Source organism: Vicugna pacos, chromosome 17 (genome assembly GCF_048564905.1).
Source record: "Vicugna pacos chromosome 17, VicPac4, whole genome shotgun sequence".
NCBI lineage: Eukaryota > Metazoa > Chordata > Mammalia > Artiodactyla > Camelidae > Vicugna > Vicugna pacos.
The window spans coordinates 40,163,713-40,189,401 of NC_133003.1; the positions used below are offsets into that span (position 1 = coordinate 40,163,713).

The window sequence follows — 25,689 nt, forward strand, 5'->3', positions numbered from 1 at the left end:
ACGCATACACATAGACTTCAGGCATCGAACACCTACTGTGCATTAGATCTTGACTTGTTTAGAAGCACAGCCATGTGTCCCATCATGATCCAAACTAAATACAAACTATTAATAATTGAATGCACTTATCAAATAGTTTTATTCAGCCTACCCCTCGTGGCAGAATTTTTGGCGTTCTGTTAACACTATTCATAAAATACGGGGACTTCAAGGCAAATGTCAGCTTTTCTTTCTGTCTTGGAAGATTAACGACAGTTGGTTTAACTCCAAACCATGGGTCATTAAAAGTGATTTAACTGTTAGCACAGTCCTTAGCGTCATGTCTGGGTTTCTAAGTGAAGGCTCGACTCACAGCCTTCAGTGGGGAAATTTTTTGTCAAAGGTGTCATGTGTTCCCAAACCTGCGGTTTGCAGGGAACTTCATTAGCGCCTCTCGCTGCCAGCACTTACCGCGGATATAATCACCCATCACCAGACTCTGCTCCTACAGGCTGAATCAGGGTGTTTCCACTTCTTAAACGGCCATTCTGACCTCATTTACAAACCTCTCCACGTTCAAATAGCCACTGCTTCGTCTTGTAAAGATTCCACTAGGGAAGGGCATTCTGCTAATCTAGTCTTCCCCTAGGGTAAACATATTCAGCCTCTTAAAATTTATCTTCTGCTGTTTTCCCCCAATATTTCTGTATTTCCTTCCCTATTAAAACTAGTCACCAGCAGCACTGTTTCAGGCTATCTTTAAAGAACTGTGATTTTCCATCAGGCTCACACTGCCTGCCCAGATCGGAGCATCAGGTTTACCTGAGTTAATTTAGCCTGTCAGTTAAGGAGAAGCCCTGATAAGAGGTAGTGGGAGACGATGGAAAAGAGGGTCTGAGAAGAACCAATTACTCGCTTTAATAATTCAGTGTGTTTTGCAGTAATAGGCTCCAGAGTAAATAGCACTACACATAAATGCCATATTGCATTATTTATACACTCCAGAAATTGAAGTTTAATTAAGTCACACGCTTGAGACTTTTAAGCAATTAAGGAGATGCTTCATCTCAGGCAGCATGGAGGTGGTGAGGCTGCTTCTGCTTTGAGCCTTCTCTGTTATTCTGAGCATCATTTCTCATCCGAGCACAGGGCGAGTTTAAGCCAGGACAGCTGGGGCGGCGTTTTCCAAACCTCAGTCATTCCCATGTCAGCGTCCTAAGTCTTATAATATGACCACACTACTATTGCTAACTTTAAGAGAAAAAAATTTAAATCTACTCTTGTTATTAAAAAAGTGCATTTTATTGATTTAATAACAGCTTTATTGCAATATAATTCAAATAGCCTTGAAAGATGTACAGTGCAGTGGTTTTTATTTTGTTCACAGAGTGGTGCAGCCATTCCCACTCTCTAATTTCAGGACATTTTCATCCCCCGAAAAGGAAACCCTATACCCATGAAGCAATCACTCCCCATCACTCCCCATTTGCCCCTTCTGTGAGTCCCAGGTAACCATTAATCTGCTTGTGTCTCCATGGCTTTTCCTATCCTGGGCTTTTCCTATATATGGAATAATAAAATATGTGGTCTCTTATATTTTCACAAGGTTCATAGTTCATGGTTTTAAAGGTTGATACATTTTGTAGCATGTATCAGTCCTTCCTTCCTTTTTACTGCCAAATAATATTCCATGGTATGGATGTACCACATTTTGTTTATCTGCTCATCAGTTGATGGACATTTGGGTTGGAATTCTGGGCTATTGTGAATAATGCTGCTATGAGCATTTCTAAATGTACAAGTGTTTGTGAGGACACATGTTCTCATTTTTCTTGGGTGTACACCTAGGAGTGGAATTGCTGGGTCATATAGTAGTTCTATATTTAAAATTTTGAGGAAATGAAGAACTCTTTTCCAAAATGGCTGCATCATTTTAATCCCATCAGCAATGTTTGAGGTTGCTAATTTCTCCACATCCTAAGTATATTGATTTTTAAAGGAAACTTGATGTCATTGCCATAATTGTCAGCAATAACATAAATAGAAGGTAATTGTTAAATCAAACACTAAGAAAATGAAACAATGTTCATTTCTAACTTGGTACTCCTGCCCACTGAAGGTTCTATATCTGAGGTGTGCTGTCTTTTCAGTTGAAAGGGAGGATTAGGCAACATTAGGAAGGCATTAAAGACATACTAGCACCAGCCGAGACTTTCTTATTGACATTATTGAAAAAGAACTGAAAATGGAGTAACTTCCTCACTATGAAACTCAATGTTATTTGATGCAGTATGTAAATGATAACGAATTACTGCTTTGGAACACAAGGAATTTGGAGTCACTGATGCCGTATGCAAACCTGTTTTGTCTTGTTTCAGCAGCCAGCTCCACGGTTACCTCATTCCAGGAGCTCAGACGTGGCTGGGCTAGTGTTTGTTATATGTTTAATTTTTCTTTTCATGATCTGGTGTTTTCCAAGAACTCTTGGGTAAATTTGAAAAACTATCACATTCTTGACAGGATAACAGCCATTAACCTGGTATATCCATTTCGGGAACTTTAGTGTAAGGAAATAATGCAAAAGAAGAAAAAGTGTGTATCAGCCCACACAGGTTTAGTGTAAGATTTTTTTAAATAACTGAGAACAATTGGACACAACAACAAAAAAGAAATGATGATAAGCGATGGTGTTTTAAGTGGACGGATTGGTAGATAGCCAGTTAAAATGACGGTCATGAAGACTTAGAAGTAACAAGAAAAATAAAAGAATCAGATGAAAAAAGTAGAATATAAAATTATATGGCCACCGTTAGCACAGCTGTGAAAGTATATGTTCAATGGAATAAAGACTAGAATCTAGCATGCAAAATTTTTTTCACATACCAACTTTACTATTTCAACACATTTTATATTTTTAAATTGAAAATTTAAACTGAAATGTATTGATTTTAAGTAATGTTGTATACTAGATATAAATTACAATGAAAGAATACGTAATCAGCAGCTGAGGTAAGTTTTTGGTAGGAAATAAACTAAGACTATGACAGAATAAGGAGAGTTCTCCTTCAATGAGGTGGTCAGGGAGGCCCATTCTGCTGTCCCAAGAGAAGGATGTAGCTGTGCAAAGAGCTAGGGAAGAACATTGCAGTTTGGTGACAGTTCAGGATATGAGCACAGCCCCCAATGTGTCTCAGAAAGTGAGAAGGAAAAGGTGGAGGGTGTTCAGCTGACAAAACTAAAAGGTCAGGATGCTGGAACCATCTTCTAAACAGCAGTCAAAGTCCCTAAGAATGATGACAGGAACTGGGGTGGGGAGGGGCACTGTGAGCAAGAATGAACGTGACTCTTCAGTGAATGAGGAGGAGTAACTAGGAGGTGACACCGACAAGGAAGGTGGAATAGTTGCACCCACAGACTTCACCCTGAAGGTGTGCCCTGAGTCTGGGCGTGGCAGTGAGGGGCAGTGAGGACGCCAGCCCCATGCACTGCCCCTGAGGCTCCTGGGACAGGGGAGGAGAGGCAGCCTCCACTGGAGGGATCTGCTGGGGGGGAGGCATCCTCACAAGGCAGCCATGTTTTCATTGAGTCAGGAGGTGAAGAGAAGACCCTTTGAAAAGGCTGAGGACAGGGTGGACATTCCTGAGGCCACGGGGGAAGAGTTTGGGAGAGAGAGGGGAGGTGAGAGGACAGCTCAGGTGATTAGTTCCTGGCTGGAGATGAACTATGGGTGGTTGTCATACAAGTGTGTGCCAGGGCCTCACCCAAGACCCACTGAATCAGAATCTCTGTGGGCTGGGGGTTCCCATGTGAACAGACACCTCCGGGCATCATGAGATGCAGCCAGGTGGGGAGCCTCCTGCACTAGAAGGTACCTGTGAAACAAGTAGAATGATGGGGATTTGGATCAGGGTCCCAGCACTGAGCAACAGGAAAGGAATGGATTCCACGAGCATTTTAAGGATGACTCAAGGCAAGGCTGAGAGGCAGAGTGAGTCAAAGGTGATTGGAAGCCTGTTGTAAAGACCTAAGTTATGACTCTGTTTTGATTGCTAAGTTGTAACTGCATTTCAAACTGACTTATGTAAAGGAGAATTTATTGACTTGATAAATGAACTGTCCAAGGTGAAGGTCGGGCAAACCTGGGTTCAGGTGCTCTAGTGTTGCCACCTGAGATCTGACCCACCACCTTCTGACTCTGATTTCTACTCCCTTGACTCTCATTCAGTCTCTGCCAGTATGGTGACCAAGGTGGTTGCAATCAGCTCCAGCCTTAGCAACAGGTCCTTAAAAGTCCTGGACAGCAAATGTCTACTCCAGTCCTCTTTTATAAAAGATAAGTGAGAACATAGTTAGCCATCGGACAGAGCAGGGGAAGTACAATTCCCCATCATCCATTCCCCTCCAAAGCCTGGTCATTCACGGGGTAAAGGAGTCTTAGGTTCATTGACTGGACTTCCCTTGATCCTTGCAGAGTCTTCAGGTGACATTTGAGAGGGGCTGAGTGTGGCACTGGTAGGAGTTGGTGAAAGGCACACCACTTTAGTGCCCTTAAACTCGATTATTCATTGTGACCACACAACACAAACGCTTATTACCTGAAGCCTGAGACTTTGAGTGTAACGTGAGAGGAAATAGAGTGAGGGCGCAGAGGTCTCGCTAAACCCCAGCCACTGATACTTTAACTGCCACCAGGAGAGGCTTTTCTTTTTCTTTTTCTTTTTTTAGTACCTGTCACCAGACACCAAAAAAGATTGCAGGCCCCAGCCCCTGCTCTTTGTACCATGCAGTCCCAAATCACTGAAGCCTGCAGAGAAGAGAAGTGGCCTGCTGTGCTGCAGGGAAAGGCAAGCTTTTTTAATTAAAAAGAGAAAGGGCCATGAGGGTATAGCTCAGTGATAGAGTGCATGCTAAGTTCAATTACTTAGTACCCGGGTCCAATTCCCAGTACCTCCATTTAAAAAATAAATAAACCTAATTACCTCCCCCCCCAAAACAGAAAAAAAGTATTTGTCAAATAGTTGGATACACAAATAAAACGAACAATTACATCATAATTTCTGTGTATCCTGCACTCATCTTAAGAAATAGAAACATATGTCCCCAGAGATATCCATTGCCCTGCCTTTGATGGTTTTCATCCTCATGCAAGATTACTTCATACATCTGGGAACAACACACAGGGCTATTTTGCTGGTTTTTAAGCTTCATCAAAATAGTATCATCAATCACTGTCCTTCTACAAATTGCTATTTTTCCTCTGTCATTAGGTTGATACGTGACTTTCTGGTTTGTTCATTTTTCACTGCTATGTAGTATTCCGCTTAAACCTGTCAGATATATTCATGATTCTCCTATGCCTGGACAGGAAAGTTATTTCCAACTTTTCAGTTTTTATAAACAGGGCTGCTGTGAACGTTCTTGCCTGGGTTCTGTGCAAATGTGCAAGAGCTTCTTCAGGTCATATGTGCAGGAGTGGAATTGGAAGGGTGATGGTGTATATATATCTTCACTCCTGCTCGATGTTGTCAGACGGCTCTTCAAAGTGTGTGGGGCAACTTACACCACCTCCATCCGTGTCTGAGCTTTCCCTCCAGATCCACTCCATAACACGCATGGTCCATCTTTTATTTCTAAATTTTTGACAATCCGAAAATAAAATGTAACCTGTTTCTTGTTTGAGTTACTGAGGCTCACACTTTGTATTCATAAATTGTGCTCTACACTGGAATTTGACACGACGTTGTAAAATGATTTTAAATCAATAAAAGATGTTAAAAAAAAGATAAATATAAACTAAAAAAAAAACCTTTTTATTCATGTAGAAGCCGAGTATGTAAATCTAAACTAGGCAGAGTTATTCAACTTGGGGGTAGGGTAATGGCTTACATTTAAAATAGCTAAGATATTGCATTATTTATTTTAGTACCTTTGGATACCTATATTCCTAAATATTGAGCATAATTTTAAGCCAATGAGCTTGCATTAAATCTCTTTTGTAGCATGTTTTGGCTGATATTTTGACTGTCATTCTTTTTAATTGACTGTGATTTTAGCATTATTTGAGACACATCTTTCCCTTCCCTTCACATAAATTAATTGGCTTTAATAGTGGGTTATGAAAACCCAGCCATGAAGCTGAGGGAGAGAAAGCATCTGAGTCCTGAAGGCAGGGGTCCTCAGTTTCACCAGGCATGCTCCTGATTTAGCGCCTTGGCTCTGACTGTTCTCCTGCATGGAACCCTCCGCACGCAAAAATGCACGTGACTCATTCCCTCCCAACTTTCAGACTGTCGTCCGATCTCACCTTCTTAGTGAGGACTTTCCTAACTTTGCACTGTATAGTATGTTCCAGCCCATCAGTCGCTCCAGGATCCTTCCTGGCTCAACTCTGTATTTCCTCCTAGCACTTATCACTGGATAACTTTCTATGTAAAGTTTCCTAGTTATATGCTTTGACTGTTAATTATTTCTTGTCTTTCCCCCACCACCTGTAAAACGTGACTTCTCCAAGGGCAGGCATGTTGGTCTGTTTTGTTCACTACTGTCTTCCTGGCACCTGCAACAGTGCCTGGCACATAGTAGGTCCTCAGTATAGAGTTGTTGGCTAATAAATGGGCTGGAATTAGCAAGGAAAAGAGAGAAGAGAAGAGCATTTCTGAGAGAGAGACAGTACATGTGCCAAGACCTGGAGACAACCCAGCCTGGTCTCATGACTAGAAATGAGATGGTGAGTATGAATGTAGGTGTGACTATGACAATGATTATGAACGAATGTCCAGCCAGGCTGGGGGTGTGGGAGGCAGTTAAAGGAGATCTAAGTAAGAGCCACAATCAGCAGTTTGGACTTGATCTTGTAAATAGGAAGCCCTTACATGATTTTTATCAAGGGAATAACATGATCCTTTTTGCATTTAAGAAGAATACCACTCTGGCAGCAACAAGAAGAAATCGTAGGGTGGGGGCTAAGGACAAGACTGGAGACAGGTGGACCATCCAGGGGCTGTCACGGTGATCCAGGTGAGGGAAGATGGTGGCCTCATCAGGTAGCAGCAGCAGGGTGACAAGAAGTGGACAATTTCAGGAGATACATAGGACGTCTCTACTGTCTGAGTAACTCTGCATCTGGGCCTAACTAAGCCAAGAGGCCATGCTTCTACTAAGCATGCTCTTAAGTAATCAAAGTGGAAGCTATCCAAAGTGCTCCACCCACATCTTCAGCTTTTCTCTTGGTGAAAGAAATCTGGAGCAAGACTGCCTTTCTTCAACAGAGCAGTGAATAATGGAGCAGCACGCTGATTGAACTCGAAGTTTTTGGAAGGAAGGTAGCATTCCACGTCCAAGTTCCCCTGGTCTCCAGATCTTTTGTGCAAGTAAATTAGTTTCATTTGTCTCAGGGCACCTTTTCCAGGCCAGCTTCTTCCAACTTGCCTGTAAATGTTTCTCAGTGGTGTGTTTGAGGCTTGGCTGTGTCTCCTTGTCTGGAACAAATCTTTTATTACGAGGAAATAGCTGGACGATGATTCTGGACTCTTGGACCCTGTTCCCCTCTCAGCTGTTGACTGGGTATTTGATACCTTGGTAATTTTCAGCTTAACCTGCCCCCTCTCCTGCCTGCTTCTCATTAAGAGGAATTTCATACTGGAAGCTGAATTTCATACCTGCCAGCTAAGCAGTCTTGAGTGAGACTGTTAGGATTAACACCTGTTTCTTCAAGACTCTCCCAGGATGTAATTGAGGCCCATGGGTTGTTTTCTTTGCTCACCTCCCGGGTTTGCATGGTTTTCCTTTGGTCTAGTGGTCATGCATTCCACTGCAACCTAAAACCAACCAGATGATGGGAGTATCGTGTTGCTTGTTTCACATGGGAAAGCCACCGCCCACCCTCCTCTTGTTCAAGTTGCATTCAAATCTAATTTCCATGGCCTGTGTGAGTGGGAGCGCCACAGTCCTGTGTCAGCTGTCAGAGTTTAGCAATCCCATTTCCAAACATGGGCCAGGAGGCAGCCAGCAGGCACTAGACAGCTGAATGCTGGCAGAAAAAAGCCTCAGACACCTATAGTAGGCCAAACAGTGACTCATCCTGCTATTGCCAGGATAAATATGGGAATAAATGGTATTTTTCTCCAAGCAGGAAGAATTGTCAAAATGCTTATCACTTTATAAAATATAACAGATTGTGCCTGTTCGTGTCTTGAAATGTTCCAACCATACACTAGCTGGGTTTTTTAATATATATATATAATGAGTTTAGAAATAGCTTTAGCCTGTTCCTCTTCTTTCTAGGAGGCCCGGGGAACCCAGGAGTTTCCAAGCTGTGCTGCCACCTGAGCTCTGGATCCACCTGGCTGTGGTGGCCTGTGGCAATCGGCTGGAGGAGACACTGGTCATGCTCAAATCGGCCGTGCTCTTTAGCCACAGGAAGATGCAGTTTCACATCTTCACAGAAGACTCTCTGAAGCCTGAGTTTGACAAGCAGGTGAGTGTGCAGAAACTGTGGCCCGGTATTTACTAAGTGCAGACAGACCGCATCGTGGAAGATGCATATCCTGTTTCTCACTGGAGTTTGCCGCATACTCAGCTGTGTGCTGGTGAACCCTTGACCCCGAGCCTTTCTGTTCTCCTCTATACTGTATGGGGATAATGACTACCTCCCTTAGAGATGGTGAGGATGAAATGAGATGATGCACTTAAAGCACTTGACCCAGGACCCCATCCCTCCTGGTGTAACTGACGTTGTTCTCAGTGGGAGTCAGGCAGCTTATTTTTATCTCCGTATGTGTGTTTTCTGCACGACAAATAACACATGCTCATCAAAATAAATTCAAACAGTACAGAAGGTATAAATTAAAAAGGTAGAAGTCCTTGCTACCCTTCTTTCCTGCACCAGAAACTATCACAGTCAACACTTTTGAGTGATTCTTCTACATATAGAGGTGTGCGTGTTTACATATCTGTGTGATTGCATATGTATGTATGTATACATGTATATTTAAGTAGACATACATGTATAACACATACGTGCCTTATTCTACTATATATTTGTAAATATATGTAATAAATATATTATACATTTATTAAAACATACTGCTTTTCCAAAATCAGGATTATTCTCTATGTGTTATTCTGGAACTTGCTTTTCCTCACTTAAAAGCTTATCATCAGCATCGTTCCAGGTCAGGACTCACACGTTCTCACCTTGTCCCTTTTTGTTGACTGTATAGTCTTTTATTCTTTGGCTGGGTCATCATTTATTCGCCTCTTCCTATCCTGAGGAACAAGTAATGGTTTCCTACCAGTGCAGGAGAGGAGCTCCGAAAGTGCCTCTTCTCTCCGGGCTTGGTACACAAGTGACTGCAGACCGAGCTTTGTTCTCTTGAGAGTCTTCTCCTGCCACCAGGATAGTCATGCTAGTGAGAAAAGGCACAGAAGCATGCTGGGCAGAGGAAGACTGATAACAGAAAGCTAGAAGATGTGTTATGTTTTCTAAAGGAAAAAATCACCTTGACATCCTCACTAAGAGAAGCCAAGAAGTAAACAGTCTTGGGGCTTTGAAATTGATTGGAAAATGCCTGGGAAAAGATCTGAATCAGGAATGGGCAAGGAAAAACATTGCAACACACATAGGTAGCTGTTCTGAAGCTGTGGTGTAAGGGGAATTATAATTAATAATCATAAGAGTAGTCGTCATCATAGTAATAATTGAAAAAGTAAAATAGCCTTTATAAAGGACTTACTTATGGTTTATGATTTACTCTTATTTAATCCTCACTGCAGTCCTTTGAAGATGGTAGCAACCATGTCCCTATTTCACTGAGATCATGAGGCTTAGAGAGCCTTAGTAATCAGCTAATCAGTGTTCAGTTCAAGGTTACTGACTCAAACCTCCACGAACTCAACCACTCTATCGTACTACCTCTCGACCTAGTAGACAGAAGACTCGTATTCAGAGCTCAGCTCCCCCGTTCACTTGCTGTGTGATCTCTGGCAAAGCCTGTGGGCTTTTTGGGCATTGGTTTCCCTGTCTGCAGCTTGGGGCCAGCAGGAATGATAAAGGAGATAGTGACAAAGGAGATAGTCAAGATAGTCTAGGTCAGGCTGCAGTCACTACTCCCAGAAAGCTCAGAGACTTTCCACACACCTGCCGCATGTTTGGAGGCACCAGGGTCCCTGTCCACATGGCAACCCCCAGGTCTGGGACTGCAGTTGACAGAGAACATCAACTGCACCTCCTGGAACATTTGGCCCCTACAGTTCTTGAGATGCCACTACAGGAAAGAGAGGGATTGTCAATCACCACTGTGCTTTTCACTCCCTTGCCTAGACAGTGACATTTCTGCTCATATTTAACTGTCCAGAAGCAGTCACAAGGCCCTTTCTTGGGCTGCCTCCCCCTGGAACCTGGTCACCATGCAGTGAGGAAGTCCAAACTAGCCCATCCGAAGAGACCCACACAGAGAGGAGCTGAGGTCCCCAGCCGGTAACTAGCCTCCACCACCAGTCTTGTAAGAAGGAGCCTTCTGATGACTGCAGCCTCCAGCCTTCCAGGCCTCCAGCTGAGGCTCCAGACAGCGTGGGGCAGAGGCATGCCGTCCTTTCTGTGCCTTGTCTGAATTCCCGGTCCATGGCATCTGTGAGCATAATAAATGGTCATTTTAGAGTACTAAGTTTTGGGGTGATTTGTTATGAGCCATAGTTCCTGAGACATTATGAATTAGGAGCTAAAGGATGGGGGAATTATTGTAGATACTTGTGAAGTTGTGCCACGTTTTGCATTTCTCTGATGACTTTATCTCTGTTGGCTTATTTCCTCGGGTATTTATTGGACCAATGAAGCTCACTGACAACGGAAATTATGGTAAGGTGTTAAAAATCTCAGTAGGGTGTATGGTTTCACCCCTTGTCCATGCTGGGATTATAGTGCCAGTTTAGATGTAAAACATTGGCTCTTAGATACATCACAGAACTTCTCTCATCCCCAATTTCTTCAACTGTACCAAGCAAAAACCTAAAGTAGATACACAAAAGGGATAAATGATTCTTGCTCTGCTTGCTGCAGAGTATAATTGTGAGGCTGCATCAGATCATCTATTTATTCTTCCATTTCACAAAGATTCCCTGGAACATCTCCCTATGGTGGGCACTGTGCTATCCCTCAAGCAGCAGATCAGCAGCTGTGGGTTTCTGTGCAGCCACATGAGATGCTGGTGTGGAGGGACAGGTTATTCAACCTTTCTCAAGGCTGTCGGTTTCAACACTGAGGCATTGTGGGAATATCCAGAGTTTCTTGTGATAACTTCCTGGGAGGCTCAGAACCGCATACCGCAGGGTCAAAACAAAACAAAACAAAACAAAACAAAATACTAATCGCCATCATGATCCCTCTGGACACTGCATTGTGGGCGAGTTCTGTCAGATTTAAGGAAAATTTTTTAAAAGCTGCCTGAGTACAATATGTCTGGTGATATTTACCATCTACATTGTTGATATTTCATATTTGAAAGTTTTCATTTATTTTTGTCATCTCCCAATATAGAAGCTGAACATGCCAGCTGGTTGATTTCCTAACCTCTCCAGGTAGTTCATAGTCAAACATATGATTTAAGTTTGGCTAATCTGTATTCCTGCCGCAGACTCAGAATCAGGAAATAGTAGGGCACAGAAGTGGGAATGGCCACCCATCCCTTCTGGAGTTAGGTGGCACCTATGAGGCTTCAATATCGTGTGTGTCTGTGTGTGTGTCTGTGTGTGTGTGTGTGTGTGTTTGTGTGTGTGTGTGTGTAGCTCTGCCATGGGAAGGGGTGTCAAGAGGAATTTCCAATGGCTGGAGTCAGTATACTCTTCAAACATAGGCAGAGGAGCAAATGTAAATGGACTGAAAATTCCATTTAAAAGACATAGATTGGCAAGGGCGTATAAATCCTACTGGAAGATAGGATTTTTTTTTTTGCAATTGTTGACATTTTAAAGCAAACAAACAGGATCAAAGAGTCAAGGAAATCCCATAAAATACGTAAGCGTGTATTTTCCCATGTAAGATAGAATCATATTATAAATTTCTTTTTGCTCTTTACTTTTTCCAAAATCTCACTATATATCATAACCATTTTTTCATGCTGGCACATATAGATCTACTTAATTTTAACTGTACATTAGTCCATTGTGTAGTTATATCATAATGCATTTTCCCATTTCTTTATTATTGATCATTTAATTTGTTCCCAACTTTTTTGGTTTTTTTTTAATTACAAACTAGGTTTTGGTGGAAGTCCTTGTACCTCTGTCTTAGAGTTTGTTGTTACCAGTTTCTAAATTGTCCTCTTGGAAGTTTGTTCAAATTTACCCTTACAGTGTTTAGGTGCCAGTTTTCCATCATCCTTGCCAACTCTGGATGTTATTTTTAAGTCTTAGCAATGATCTTCCATTCAGTGAGCATGGTAGTGGCAATAAAGTTAGACTTTCTGTGCATGCTGCCTGAATAATTCCCACCTGCACACCCAGAAGCTTTAGGTGTTTTCCATATTTCTGGTGTCTAATCACCCTCCTCTTACCTTCCATGTTTTTCAGCTACGACAGTGGCCTGACTCTTACACAAAGAAGTTTGAGCATAGAATCTACCCTATCACATTTTCAGTTGGAAACCCTCAGGAATGGAAGAAATTATTCAAACCCTGTGCTGCCCAGAGACTTTTTCTTCCGGTAAAAACACCTGCTTTTAATAAGATGCTGCTTGGGAGAGACTTGCTCTTGGAAACATGGAATTAACTGGGGTATATTTAGAGAACTTTGACTTACAGTTGAAAATATGTTCCTCTTGGATTCTGTAGTTGATGCTCTTAGTTTTCAGGGTGTAGAGAAAGGATCCTTGTGTTTGAGAAGCAGTCCTTCCCAAGGGTTGAGGGAGAGAGAACATCCAAAGCATGTCTTGGATTATGGGTCTTTGTGACTATGGCTCCACCATTTACTAGGTGTGTGAACCTCATTAAATCTCCCAACTTCTCTAAGCCTCAGTTTTCTCCATAAGCTTGGCACGTAATTGGCCCTCAATAAATGTTGGCTTAGATTATTATTTTTCTTACAACAATAACTACTACTGAATGAAGCCGTGCTAGGGGATAATTCGGAAAAGGCCCAGAGTTCTGATGAGCCTTTTCAGTTCTGAATTTTCATATTGAATGTTTTTGTTTTCTTTGGTAAAATAATCCTAAATAAAAATATCACTGAAGATATAACAAAAGTGAGAATATCACTGAACAAAGATGGCAGCTTTGAATTGTGAATTGCAACCTTGACATTTGTGAGGGCTCATGCCTTCAGTAAACATTTACTGAGTGCCCATTAGGTGCTAAGCCCTGGCTTAGCGATGGTGATAAGGTGGTGAACAAAACAGCTATGGTCCTGCCCCCTTGGAGTTTGAGTCTAGCAAGGCATTGAACAGGTAGTTAGAAGTGGGATCCATGCTGAGGTGGAGAACAGAGTCTCATGAATGTGTATACCATGGGGTTCCACTCCATCTGGACATGTATAGGTTCTCTTGAGGCATGGCTTTTATGCTGAGATGTGAATGAAGGAGTAGTAGGGGTCACTGAGTGACAAGGACATGAAAGGTAATGAGAGACAAGAGGGTTTCCAGGCAGACAGAATAGTAAGTACAAAGGCTCTGAGACAGGAAGGAGCATGTTTGAGAAAAAAGAAGGTCACAGTAACCAGAAGGTAGAGTGTGGTGGGACAAAGACGTCAGCAGGGGCTGGAGCTTGCCAAGCCCCATAGGCCATCTTGGAGTGTCTGGTCTTTGCGTTAAGGGCAGTAAAAAGCCATCGAATGAATTCTAGCGTGGAAGTGAGATGATTGGACTTGGGTTTTAAAGAGGACTCACAGGTTCCCTGCAGTGTGGACGGTGGAATTGCTGAGTCCAGTTTATGATGACTTCAGCTGTGGTGGTTGCCTTAGAGATGGATGCAGAACATGCCTGAGAAATAGAATTACCAGTCCTCATGATTGGCTGGCTGTAGAGTTGAAGGGAAGTGGAGGTGATAAAGATTTCACCTCGGTTTCTGACCTGAACAACTATTAAGGTTGATCTGTTTGAAATTGCCAATATTCAGCTATTAATGACCTACAAAAAAAAGGTGGTTTCTTATAGTTCAACCTACAGAATGGATGGCAGTGCTATTCAAAGATGGAGAAGACTGAACAAAGACATTATTTGTAAGTGAGGAGTTGAGCCTAATTTGAGACATATTTTGGTTTTGAGGTGCCTGAGAAGCATCCACATAGGGAAGTCTTACCATCTGTTGGTCTGAAACCCCAAATGGGAAGTGGCATTTTTAGCATTGCCTACAAAGAACCTGTGAAAAAAACAAGGATGTATTATCAGTGCTGATTTGGTTCACAAGCCCACTCACTATTAAATGACCTACTTTTCACCAGCCACAGACTTTCATACATGTCGTGAGATGAGATTCATTGTGTAAAACTGGGGGTAAGAAAAGACTACCTCAGATCAGAACTAAAATCTCTAGATATAGAAACTAATTACCATTTAAGGAGAGGACAGAAAAATCTCAGATTTCTTCTTCTCATCTCTGTTTTAGGGGAAAAAAACATTAGAAAGCCCAAGTTATTGTTGGAAAATTATCACCCCGCCCCCAGCCCATCCAAAAAAGCGTTAGTAACCCAGGAGAACACAATTTGAATTTTCCCTGACCTTGAATTGTGACTTCATTGCCACTGTTTAAAAAAAACGCATGATGGTTTTCATTCATTAATCCCCAGCTAAACAAGTATATTCCATTTTGAATGACAAATGAGTGCTGGCATTCCTTATCTGCTTTTGATAATGGAAACTAGCCCTCCTTAAAAATAATAAAGAGAGATTGCCGTTGACAGGACATTTACCTTCTCTGAGTTGTATATCATAATGGCAGATTATAAACATGGAGTTTCTGGACATCAGTGAGATATATTCATCCTCAGGGTAATTTGAAATAAAGTCTAAGTGACATTTCTCTTGAAATTCGTCTCTATAAAACCAAACCAGGGGTAGTGTTGAGGCACCACAGAGAGGATGGAGATTCTCAACTATAGATATTCGAGCCCTGGTCAGTCAGTTGACTGAGAATCAAAGTCTTGCCTTTTTGTATGAGAGGGTGGCATCTACCCCAAACCTGGAGATGAAACCCTTTCTCAGGTAAGATTTTATTAATCAGAATAAGGTCAAAGCACAAGCCTTTGCAACTCAAGCTTACTAGGTTCTCAAGTACAGTTAGTGGAATTCAGATCTCACCGACCCAAGATTTCCGAAGTCCTGAAAATCAGTGGATGTTTACATTTCTGTATCTGTGAATAGCGGATCTAAGAGGAGGACCATTATTAGTACAAACCAAACGGCAGATGGCTCGATTAAGCTCTCTAGGCTGCATACTGCTTTCAGGTAGAAGCCCGAAGTACTGAAAATAATATGCCAATCACGAAGAAGTCAGATCTGTCCATTAAAACCGATCCTGGAGGACTTTCCCCTTTTTCCTTAGTAAAGACCAGAAAGCCTTTACTTCTGTAAGAATAACTGAGTTTCATGAATTCACATCATCTTTCCCTCATTTAATAGGAATCAATGAAATTTTATAATGGATCTCTGTATTTTGTTATACACTGTGCCTGTTTGATTATAAAGACCTATGTCCTCAATAATGTGATCCTCTGGAGATCCTGGAAGTGTTTAAAATATGACAAGGGATCCCTGGATTGCAGGATCTTCGGGGACTATATTGACAAGTAGCACTGAACATGGTAATATGAGGTAAGTTACGGTGCGATCCAGGCTTCACCCAGAAAAAGGTTTTTTTAACCGAGATTTAATAAGTTCCAAGATTGTAATAATGTCTAATGTCTTTCTTGCTCAAAACACTTGCCATAAGCATCTACATTCAAGGAAAGAGTTATGGAAGAATATCGTCAAGAGAGACAGGGATAACACTGCTTACAGTCTTAACTAGCAAATAAGTCCTGAGAGTTTTTGTAACTCTGTATTTCTAACAAATTTGTCCTCTTCTTTAATATTTCAAAGTAATACCATACCAAATAAACAAAAATCTTACTTAACTAGATTTTCTATGTCGCATCAAGGGCAACAACATATAATCTTCCCCGTTTCCACTTCTAATTTGTTAAAGAGGTCTTTAACTGGTTCCAATATTTGGAAAACCGTATGCTTATCGGAAATGCCGGAGGCTGATGGAACAGAGAAGTTTACGTGATATACTAAAATTTTTTATAATTAAGATCAGGCTTCTGTATTATTATTAGTATTATACCTCAGAACTAGCGATTAACATTGAGACTTCCTTGGAAACAACCCTTTGAATATCAACAAATATTGACAGGTGAATAGGAATATATTAAAAATCCTTGTTAAGAGGACCATCAACTAGAACGACCATAAATGATGTCTATTTATTTTATCAAGCACTCAGAGGCCTTAAATTATCAGGATGACATTAGCTTCCTAAAAGATCACATGAAAATGACTCTGGATACCAATTTTGTTGAACAAGCTTTCCACAGTACTTATCATTTACTCACACATTATTTAAAAGTTTGACATTCAGGATATTAGTTACAACTCTTGGTTACATGTGAGAGAAACTCAATTTCAGCTAGCTAAGCAAAGAGGGAAATGTATTCGCTTATCTGACTGTGGAGTCCAGATGATAGGGCTAATCTCAAGCACGGCTAGATCCAAAGGCTCCTATAATGTCACCAGGGCTCCGTCTGTCTCTCTCCCGGTGAGAATGATGATTGCTTGAAGCAGCCTGAGATCTACGTTCTAGAAGCTTATCTACTGCAGCAGAAAAAGAGCCTGGCAGGGTGGTGACATCTAAAACGGTGGCATAAGAAGCTCTGTGAATTTCTCCCCCATGGAACAAACATCCTTGGTAAAAATTATTTTTAAAACATCTAGAGTTTTTGGAAATTGTCCAAAGGGCCTAAGCAAATGAAGAAGCAGATTTCTTTCTCATGAAAATCTACTAAAGCTCAGTGAAGAGTGAGAATCTATGATGTTTGAACCATGACCTACTCCTACCCTACCCTGCTCCCCTTATACCTCTGCATCATGGAAACCCATCTCTAGACAACTCAGTCAAGAACACTGGGACAGACAACTCAGTCAAGGACACTGGGATCCTTTCCTCCACAGCTCCCAATTGAGGGATGTGATGTTTCCTTGGGAAAAGGCAGGTCATTAGTGTTTCTCATCTCTACTGGCTATGTGTTGCAAAGCTTAAATTCCAGAGGCAGTGTGGCCATGGGTTCAGAGGCTCCCTACATTAAGAGGAAGCTGGTAACTTCATGAGAGCAGCAAGCTAAACTCTAGTCCAGTTAGTTTACAAGGAACACCAAGGAAAGAGGCAAATGAAAAGTGCCCTCCTAGTCTCAGAACAAAGCCCAAACGCTGTCCTCCAGAAAGCTCCCTGCAGGTGGGCCTGCCTTTAATTGGACCAGACTGCAGAGCGATTTGTGCCTCAGGTCAGGCCGTTGTCAAAAGCAATAGAGCCATCAGCTGGCAATTAGTGGAGGCTAATAGCTGGGTGTAATACCAACAGAGGTGGACAGCTTAAGAGAACGATTCGCGGAAGAGTCAGTCAGAGAGAGCCCTGATAAATCCGCTGTCATCCCGGATGACTGTGGGCATGCGCCAGATTGCACCCACTGAGGAACAACGTCATAGGTTTCACACAGTGGGTAAAGTGGACTTCACTGAAGTACTCCGGTCAACATACTAAACAAATGAGCAAGCAAACACCAACAAGCCCTGCAGGTTGGGTTGGGGTGTGCAGTGGGGAGGGGAGAGGATCAGTATCCAGAGTTGCTACTATATATTATCTAAAACATCCTAAAGTAGTACTGTCATGCTACAATATGGTTTTCAACAACAACAACAAAAAAATGAGGCATACAAACAAACAGGAAGGTGTGATTCATTCACAGGAATAAATGCAGGCCATGAAACTGCCTGGTGAGAGGACCCAGCTGACAGATTTGGCAGAAAAAGACTTTCAAAGCCGCCATTATAAATATGTTCAAGCAACAAAAGGAACCTGTGCTTAAAGAAGTAAAATAAAATATGATGACAGTTTCATAAAATCAAGACTATCAATAAGGAATTATTTTTTATTTTAAAAAGAACCTTATGGAAGTTCTGGGGTTGAAAAGTGAAATAACTGAAAAGGAAAAATCATTAGAGGGGCTCACTGTAGGTCTGAATTTAAAGTAGAAAGAGTCAGTAAACTTGAAGATAATCAGTAGAGATTATACAACCTGAAGAACAGAGAAAAATAGTGAATAAAGTTGAACAGAGACTCAGAGATGTGAAACACTATCAGACCCACCAGAACCTGCATGATGGGAACATCAGAAGGAGAGGAGAGAGAAAAGAATAGAAAAAATTTTGAAGAAATAATGGTTGAAAATTTGCAAATTTGATGCAAAACAATTTACATATCAAACATCAATGAACCAAGTAAGATTAACTCAAAGAGATCCACACACAGATAAATCATAGTAAAAATCCTGAAAGACAAAGTCTTATAAGCAGCAAGAGAAAAATAACTTGTCATATATAAGGAAACTCCAATGAGATTAATAGCTGACTTCTCATTAGAAACTGTGGAGGACATAAGGCCATGGGATGACATTATTTAAAGTGCTGAAAGGTGGAGGGGAACTGTCAATCAAAAATCTTATATCCAGTAAACTTATTTTTTAAATGAAGGTAAAATAAAGTCACTCCTAGATAAGTAGAATCTGAGATAATTCATTTATAGCAGAACCCACAATAATAAAGGAAGTTCTTTAGGCTGAAAGCAAGTGACTTCAGACAGTAACTCAAAATTACACTTAAAAAAAAGAGCACTAGTAAAGGCATTTATGCAAAAGACAATATAAATGAACATTTCTTACTCTTTCTTCTTTTGATTTATTTTAAAAAAACAGTTGTACAAGATGACCAACAGGCACATGAAAAGATGTTCAACATCACTAATTATTAGAGAAGTGTAAGTCAAAACTACCATTAAGTATCACTTCACATCAGTCAGAATGGCCATCATCAAAAAGTCTACAAATAATAAATATTGGAGAGGGTATGGAGCTAAGGGAACCCTTCTAACAACTGTTGGTAGGAATGTAAATTGGTGCAGCCACTATGGAGAACAGCATAGAGTTTCCTTAAAAAACTAAAAATAGAGTTACCATATGATCTAGCAATCACACTCCTGAGTATATATCCAGAAAAAACTGTAACTCAAAAAGATACATGCATCCCAGTGTTCATAGCAGCATTATTTACCATAGCCAAAACACAGAAGCAACCTAAATGTCCATTGACAGATGAATAAATAAAGAAGTTGTGGTAGATTTATACAATGGAATATTACTCAGCCATTAGAAATAATGAAATAATGCCATTTGCAGCAACATGGATGGACCTAGAGATTATCATACTAAATGAAGTCAGACAGAGAAAAATAAATATTATATAATATCACTTATATTTGGAATCTAAAAAAATTATACAAATGAACTTATTTACAAACCAGAAATAGACTCACAGACGTAGAAAATAAACTTATGGTTACCAAAGGGGAAGGAGGAAGAGAGATAAATTTGGAATTTGGGACTAACAGATACACACTATTATATATAAAATGAACAAAAAGGACCTATTGTACAGCACAGGGAACTATATTCAATATCTTGTAATAACCTATAATGGAAAAGAATCTGAAAAAAGAATACATTTATGTATGTGTGGAGGGGGGTGTATATGCACATATCTACACTTATAACTGAATCACTTAGCTGTATACTGGAAACATTGTAAAGCAACTATACTTCAATAAAAAAAATTAAAAAATAAAAAGCAATTGTATAAGACATGTATATAATTATATGTTGGGCCTATACCATATTTAACAATAATAGCACAAAGGAGGTTGGAATGGAGAAAAATTATGTGAAATAAGAAAATGACATGAGATAGTAACTTGAATTCACAGAAACAAATGGAGAAAACAAAAACTGGTATATGAGAAAGTTAGTATAACAAATTCCATAAACATATACTTGCTCGTCTTCCTCTCTCAGCTTCTTTAAAACACATTAAGTTGTATGAAGTAGCAATTATATTGTTGGGTAACAGTATAGATGTAATATGTACAACAATGATCTCATGAAATGGAGAAGACGGAATAGAGTTATAGGATTAACATTTGTGTATTTCACTGGAATTAAGCTAGTATAAATCTGAAGTGTTTTCTGATAAGATGTATGTGGCAATCCTTAGACCAGTCATGAGGAAGAAGCTCAAAAAACATATGGAAAAAATGTATTAAAATGCTACATTATCATAAAATGCTACGTTAGAAAATACTCAGTGCAAAGAAAGCAGTCATAGAAGACTAGAGGAATGAAAAAGACGTGAGTCATACTGAAAACAACCAGCGAAGCAGCAGACATAAACTGAACTGTATAATAACATTAAATGAAGGATAAAAGATCCAATCAAAAGACAGAGATAGATGATAAAGGATACAATCCAACTATGTGCTGTTTACAGGAGATACACCTAAGGTTCAAAATATATTGGTTGGAAGCAAAGAGATGGAAAGAGATATGTCAATCAAACAGCAACCACAAGAAAGCTGGAGTGGCTGTACTAATATCAGATAAAATAGATTTTAAACGGAAACATTACTGGAGAAAAACAGGCACATTTTATAATGAAAAATGTGTTAATCCAGAAAGAAAATATAAGAGTTATAAACACACATGCACCTAAAAAATGGAGCCCCCAAAATACACGAAGCAAAAACTGACAGAATTGGAGCCTTCTGTGCCCCACATTCAATGGTGGGTTAAACAGTAGACAGAACATCAAAGAAATGGGAGACTTGAACAGTGCTGTAAACCAGCTGGACCAACAGACATCTCTAAAACACTCCACCCAGCACCAGCAGACTACACATTCTTCTGAGTGCATGTTGGGCATTCCCCAGGACAGACCATCTATTTGGCCATAAAAACTCCTTAATAAACTTAAAATGATTTAAGTCATTCAAAGTATATTCCCCAACCACAATGGAATGATATTAGAAGTCAATAACAGAAAGAAATTTGGAAAGTTCACAAATATGTGAAAATTAAACAACACACTCCTAAACAATCAATAGGGAAAAGGAAAACTTACAAAGGAAATTATAAAATACTTTCAAATGAATGAAAATGAAGACACAACATACCAAAACTTATTAGAAGTAGCTAAGGCAGTACTTAAAGTGAAATGTATCATAGTAAACTGCTACTTTACAAATGAAAAAAGATTTCAAATTAATAAACTTCTACAAGCAAAAGCTCAGAACTAAGTGGCTTTATTGATGAATTCTATGAAACATTTAAAGAATTAATATCAATTCTTCCCAGTCTCTTTCAAAAAAAAAAAATGGAAGAGACAGGAATATTTGTCAACTCATTCTTTGAGGCCAGATTTTAACCTGATACAAAAACCAGACAATGACATCACAAGAAAAGAAAACTACAGACCATTACTCATGAATGTAGATGGAAAAGTTTTCAACAAAAAGTAGCAAATAGAATCCAAAAAGATTATAAACCGTTACCAAGTTAAGTTCTAGACCAGGAATGCAAAGTTGATTTAACATCTGAAAATCCGTTAATATAATAGAGTACATAAATAAAATACAGAAACCACATGATCATCTCAATATGCAAGAAAAAAATTGACAAAATTCAGTTTCCTTTCATGATAAAAACATGCAACAAACTAGGAATAAAAGGGAACCTTTTTAACCTGATGAAAGTCATCTACAAAACCCCCACAATTAACATCATTCCTAATAGTAAAAGACTGAATGTTTTCCCTCTAAGATCAAGAAAAAGAAAAAGATATATGATCTCACAGTTTCTGTTCAGCATTGTACTGGAGGGTCTAGCCAGGGCAATTAGGCAAAAAAGTGAAATAAAATAAACTCTGACTTGAAAGAAAGAAGTAAAACTGTCTCTATCTTCAGATGACATCATCTCATATATGAAAAATCCTAAGGCATCCATTTTAAAAATGTTTAGAACTAATAAACAAATTCAGTAAGATTACAAGATTAAGACACAGAAACAGTTGGACTTCTAAACACTTGCAGTGAACAATCCAAAAGTAAAATTGAGGAAACAATTCCATTTACAATAACATAAAAATAATAAAATAGTTAAAAATAAGTTTAACAAAACAAGTGCAAAACCCATAATATGAAAATTACAAGAGATGCTGGAAGAAATTAAAGAGTTCAATAATGGAAAGACACCCTTGTTTATGGGTTGGTAGGCTTAAAATTGGTAAGTTGGCAGTAGTCCACAAAATGACATACACATTCAGTTCATTCCCTAGCAAATCTCTGCTGGCTTCTTTGAAGAAATTGGCAAGCTAATTATAAAATCCATGTGGAAATTCAAGGGCTTATAAAAATAATAAACCTCCAGCCAGGTTACAAATAAACAAGAGAGAACATCATTACCAGTATCAGAAATGAAAGAAGGCATCACTACAGATTCCTTTTAATGGACATTGAAAGTATGATAAAAAAAAAATTACTGTGAACAACTCTATGGTCACAAATTTGATAACCTAAATGAAATGGATCAATTCATTGAAAGACACAAATCTGTCAAAAGTCACACAAGAAGAAATAGATGATCTTAATAGGTCTATATCTACTAAGGTAATTGAATCAATAATTAATAACCTTCCAAATAGAAAGCACCAGGCTTTGCTGATTAATTCTGCCAAATACTTAAGAAAGAAGTTATACTGGTTCTTATTTAAGAAATAAGTGACACCAGTTCTCTACGATCTCTTTCAGAGGATAGAAGATGAGGGAATACTTCTTAACTCATTCTGTGTAGCCAGCATTACCCTAATACCAAAATCAAAGACATAAGAAAAGTACAGACCAATGTTTTTAATGAACATAGATGCCAAAATCCTCAAAAAAACAGCAAATAAAATTTTAAAAAAGCATAAAAAAATTTAATCCATGACCAAGTGAAATTTATCCTAGGTATGCAAGTTTCAATATTTAAAAATCAGTTAATGTAATTTATTACATCAACAGTCTAACAGAAAAATCACATGATTATGGCAAAGTTGCAGGTTGCAAGATTAATATACAAAAGTTAATCACTTTCCTATATGCCAGCAATGAACAAGCAGAATTTGAAATTTAAAAACACAGTACCATTTATACTAGTACTCCCCAAAATGAAGTACTTAGACCTAAATCTAACAAAATATGTACAAGATATATAGGTGGAAAACTACAAAATTCTGATGAACAAAATCAAAGAAGAACCAAGTAAATGAAATCTTCCATGTTCATGGATAGGAAGACCCAATACTGTTAAGATGTCAGTTCTTCTCAGCTTGAACTATAGATGCAATGCAATCCTAATCACAATCCCAGTAAGTTTGTTTTATAGATATTAACAAACTGATTCTAAAGTGTATATGGAGAGGCTTAGGACTCAGAATAGCCAACACAACATTGAAGGAGAAGAACAAAGTTGGAGGACTGATACTACCCAACTTCAAGACTTACTATAAAGCCTAGTAATTAAGAATTCTGAGTGATATTGGAGAAAGAATAGATTAATGGAACAGAATAGAGGGACCAGAAATAGACCCCCATAAATATAGTCAACTTATCGTTGACAGAGGAGAAAAGGTAGTACAATGGAGCAAAGATACTCTCTTCAACAAATGGTGCTGGATATCCACGGATGAAGTAATGAATATAAACACAGATCTTACACACTTTACAAAAATTAACTCAAAGTGGATCACAGACTGAAATGTAGAATCCAAAACTGTAAAACTCCTAGAAGATAACATAGGAGAAAACTTAAATGACCTTGTGTATGGTGATGTCTTGTTAGATATAACACCAAGGACACGATCCATGAAAGAAATGATTGATAAGCTCGACTTGATTATGATTAAAAATTTCTGCTCTGTGAAAGACAATATCAAGAGATTGAGAAGACAAGCTACAGACTGCGACAAAATATTTACAAAAGACACGCCTGATAAAGGACTGTTGTCTAAAATACACAAAGAACTCTCAGCAATAAGAAAGCAAATAACTTGATTTTAAAATGGGCAAAAGACCTTAGTAGACACATCATCAAAGAAGATATACAGAAGGCAATTAAGTGTAGGAAAAGATGCTCCACATCATGTACCATCAGGGAAATACAAATTAAAACAACAGGGAGATACCACTCCATATTTATCAGAATGACCATAATCTGAAACACTGACAACACCAAATGCTGTCAAGGTTGTGGGCCAACAAGCATTGTCATACATTGCTGGTGGGAATGCAAAATAGTACACCCACTTTGGAAGCCAGTTTGGCAGTTCCTTACAAAACTGAATATATGTTTACCATATGACCCAGCAGTTGTGCTCCTTGGTGTTTATCCAAAGGAACTGAAAACTTATGTCTACACCGTAACCTGCACTCGGATCTTTATAGCAGCGGGGGGGAGGGTATAGCTCAAGTGGTAGGGTGCATGAGGTCCTGGGTTCAATCCCCAGTACCTCCTCTAAGAATAAAATCAATGAATAAACCTAAATACCTCCCCCCACCAGAACAAAACAAAAAAAAAAACCAAAAAAAAACAAACAAAAAAAATTAAAATATAAAAAATATATATATAGCAGCTTTATTTATAATTGTGAAAACTCAGAAGCAACTAAGATATCCCTCAGTGGGTGAATGGTTAAATAAACTGTGGTGCATCCAGACAGTGGAATATTATTCAGTGCTAAAATGAAATGAGCTATCAGACCATAAAGAGTCATGGAAGAATCTTAAATGCATATTGCTAAGTAAAAGAAGCCAGTTTGAAAACGCTGCATACTCTGTGATTCCAACTAGATGACATTCTGGAAAAGGCACATCTACGGAGACAGTAAAAAGTGTTTGCCTGGATTTGGGAGAGGGGGATGGATTTATAGGCATTGCACAGAGGATTTTTAAGGCAGTGATAATACTCTGTATGATGTTATAATGGTGGGTATATGTCATTATACATTTGTGTAAACCCATAGAATGTGTAACACTAAGAATGAACTCTAATAGAAAGTATGAACTTTGGGTGATTACGATGTGTCGATGTAGGTTCATCCTTGGTAACAAATGTACCACTCTGGTGAGTGATGTTCATAACAGGGGAGATTATGCACATATGGAGGCGCAGGGTGTATGGGAAATCTCTGTACCTTCCTCTCAACTTTATTGTGAACCCAACACCGCTAAAAATAAAGTCTTAAGAAAAAATTCAAGACACCCAGAATATCCAAAACAATCTTGAAAAGGAAGAACAAAGTTGGAAGACTGTCACATCCAGATTTCAGAATTTACAGCAAAGTTATAGTCACCAAGCCAGTGTAGTATTGCCATAAGGATAGAGGTATAGATTAATGGGAGAGGGCTGAGAGCTCTTATATCAGGTCTTTTATCCATTTGAGTTAATTTCTATATACAATATACAGTATGGCTAGCCAGTTGTTCCAACACCATTTGTTGAAAACATTACTCTTTCCCCAGTTGAAATGCCTTGGCACCCGTGTCTAAAATA

The 25,689-nt window shown here is 39.3% G+C and overlaps 1 protein-coding gene across 1 annotated transcript in view; it reads left to right on the forward strand.

The window, feature by feature from the left end:
• The window catches only part of GXYLT2 (glucoside xylosyltransferase 2), a 72,182-nt gene that overhangs the window by 12,893 nt on the left and 33,600 nt on the right, over positions 1 to 25,689 (forward strand). Inside the window, exons 2-3 of the mRNA XM_031686302.2 lie at positions 8,263 to 8,455; positions 12,544 to 12,675. Coding sequence (XP_031542162.2) covers positions 8,263 to 8,455; positions 12,544 to 12,675 — 325 coding nt within the window. The remainder of the gene's footprint in view (positions 1 to 8,262; positions 8,456 to 12,543; positions 12,676 to 25,689) is intronic.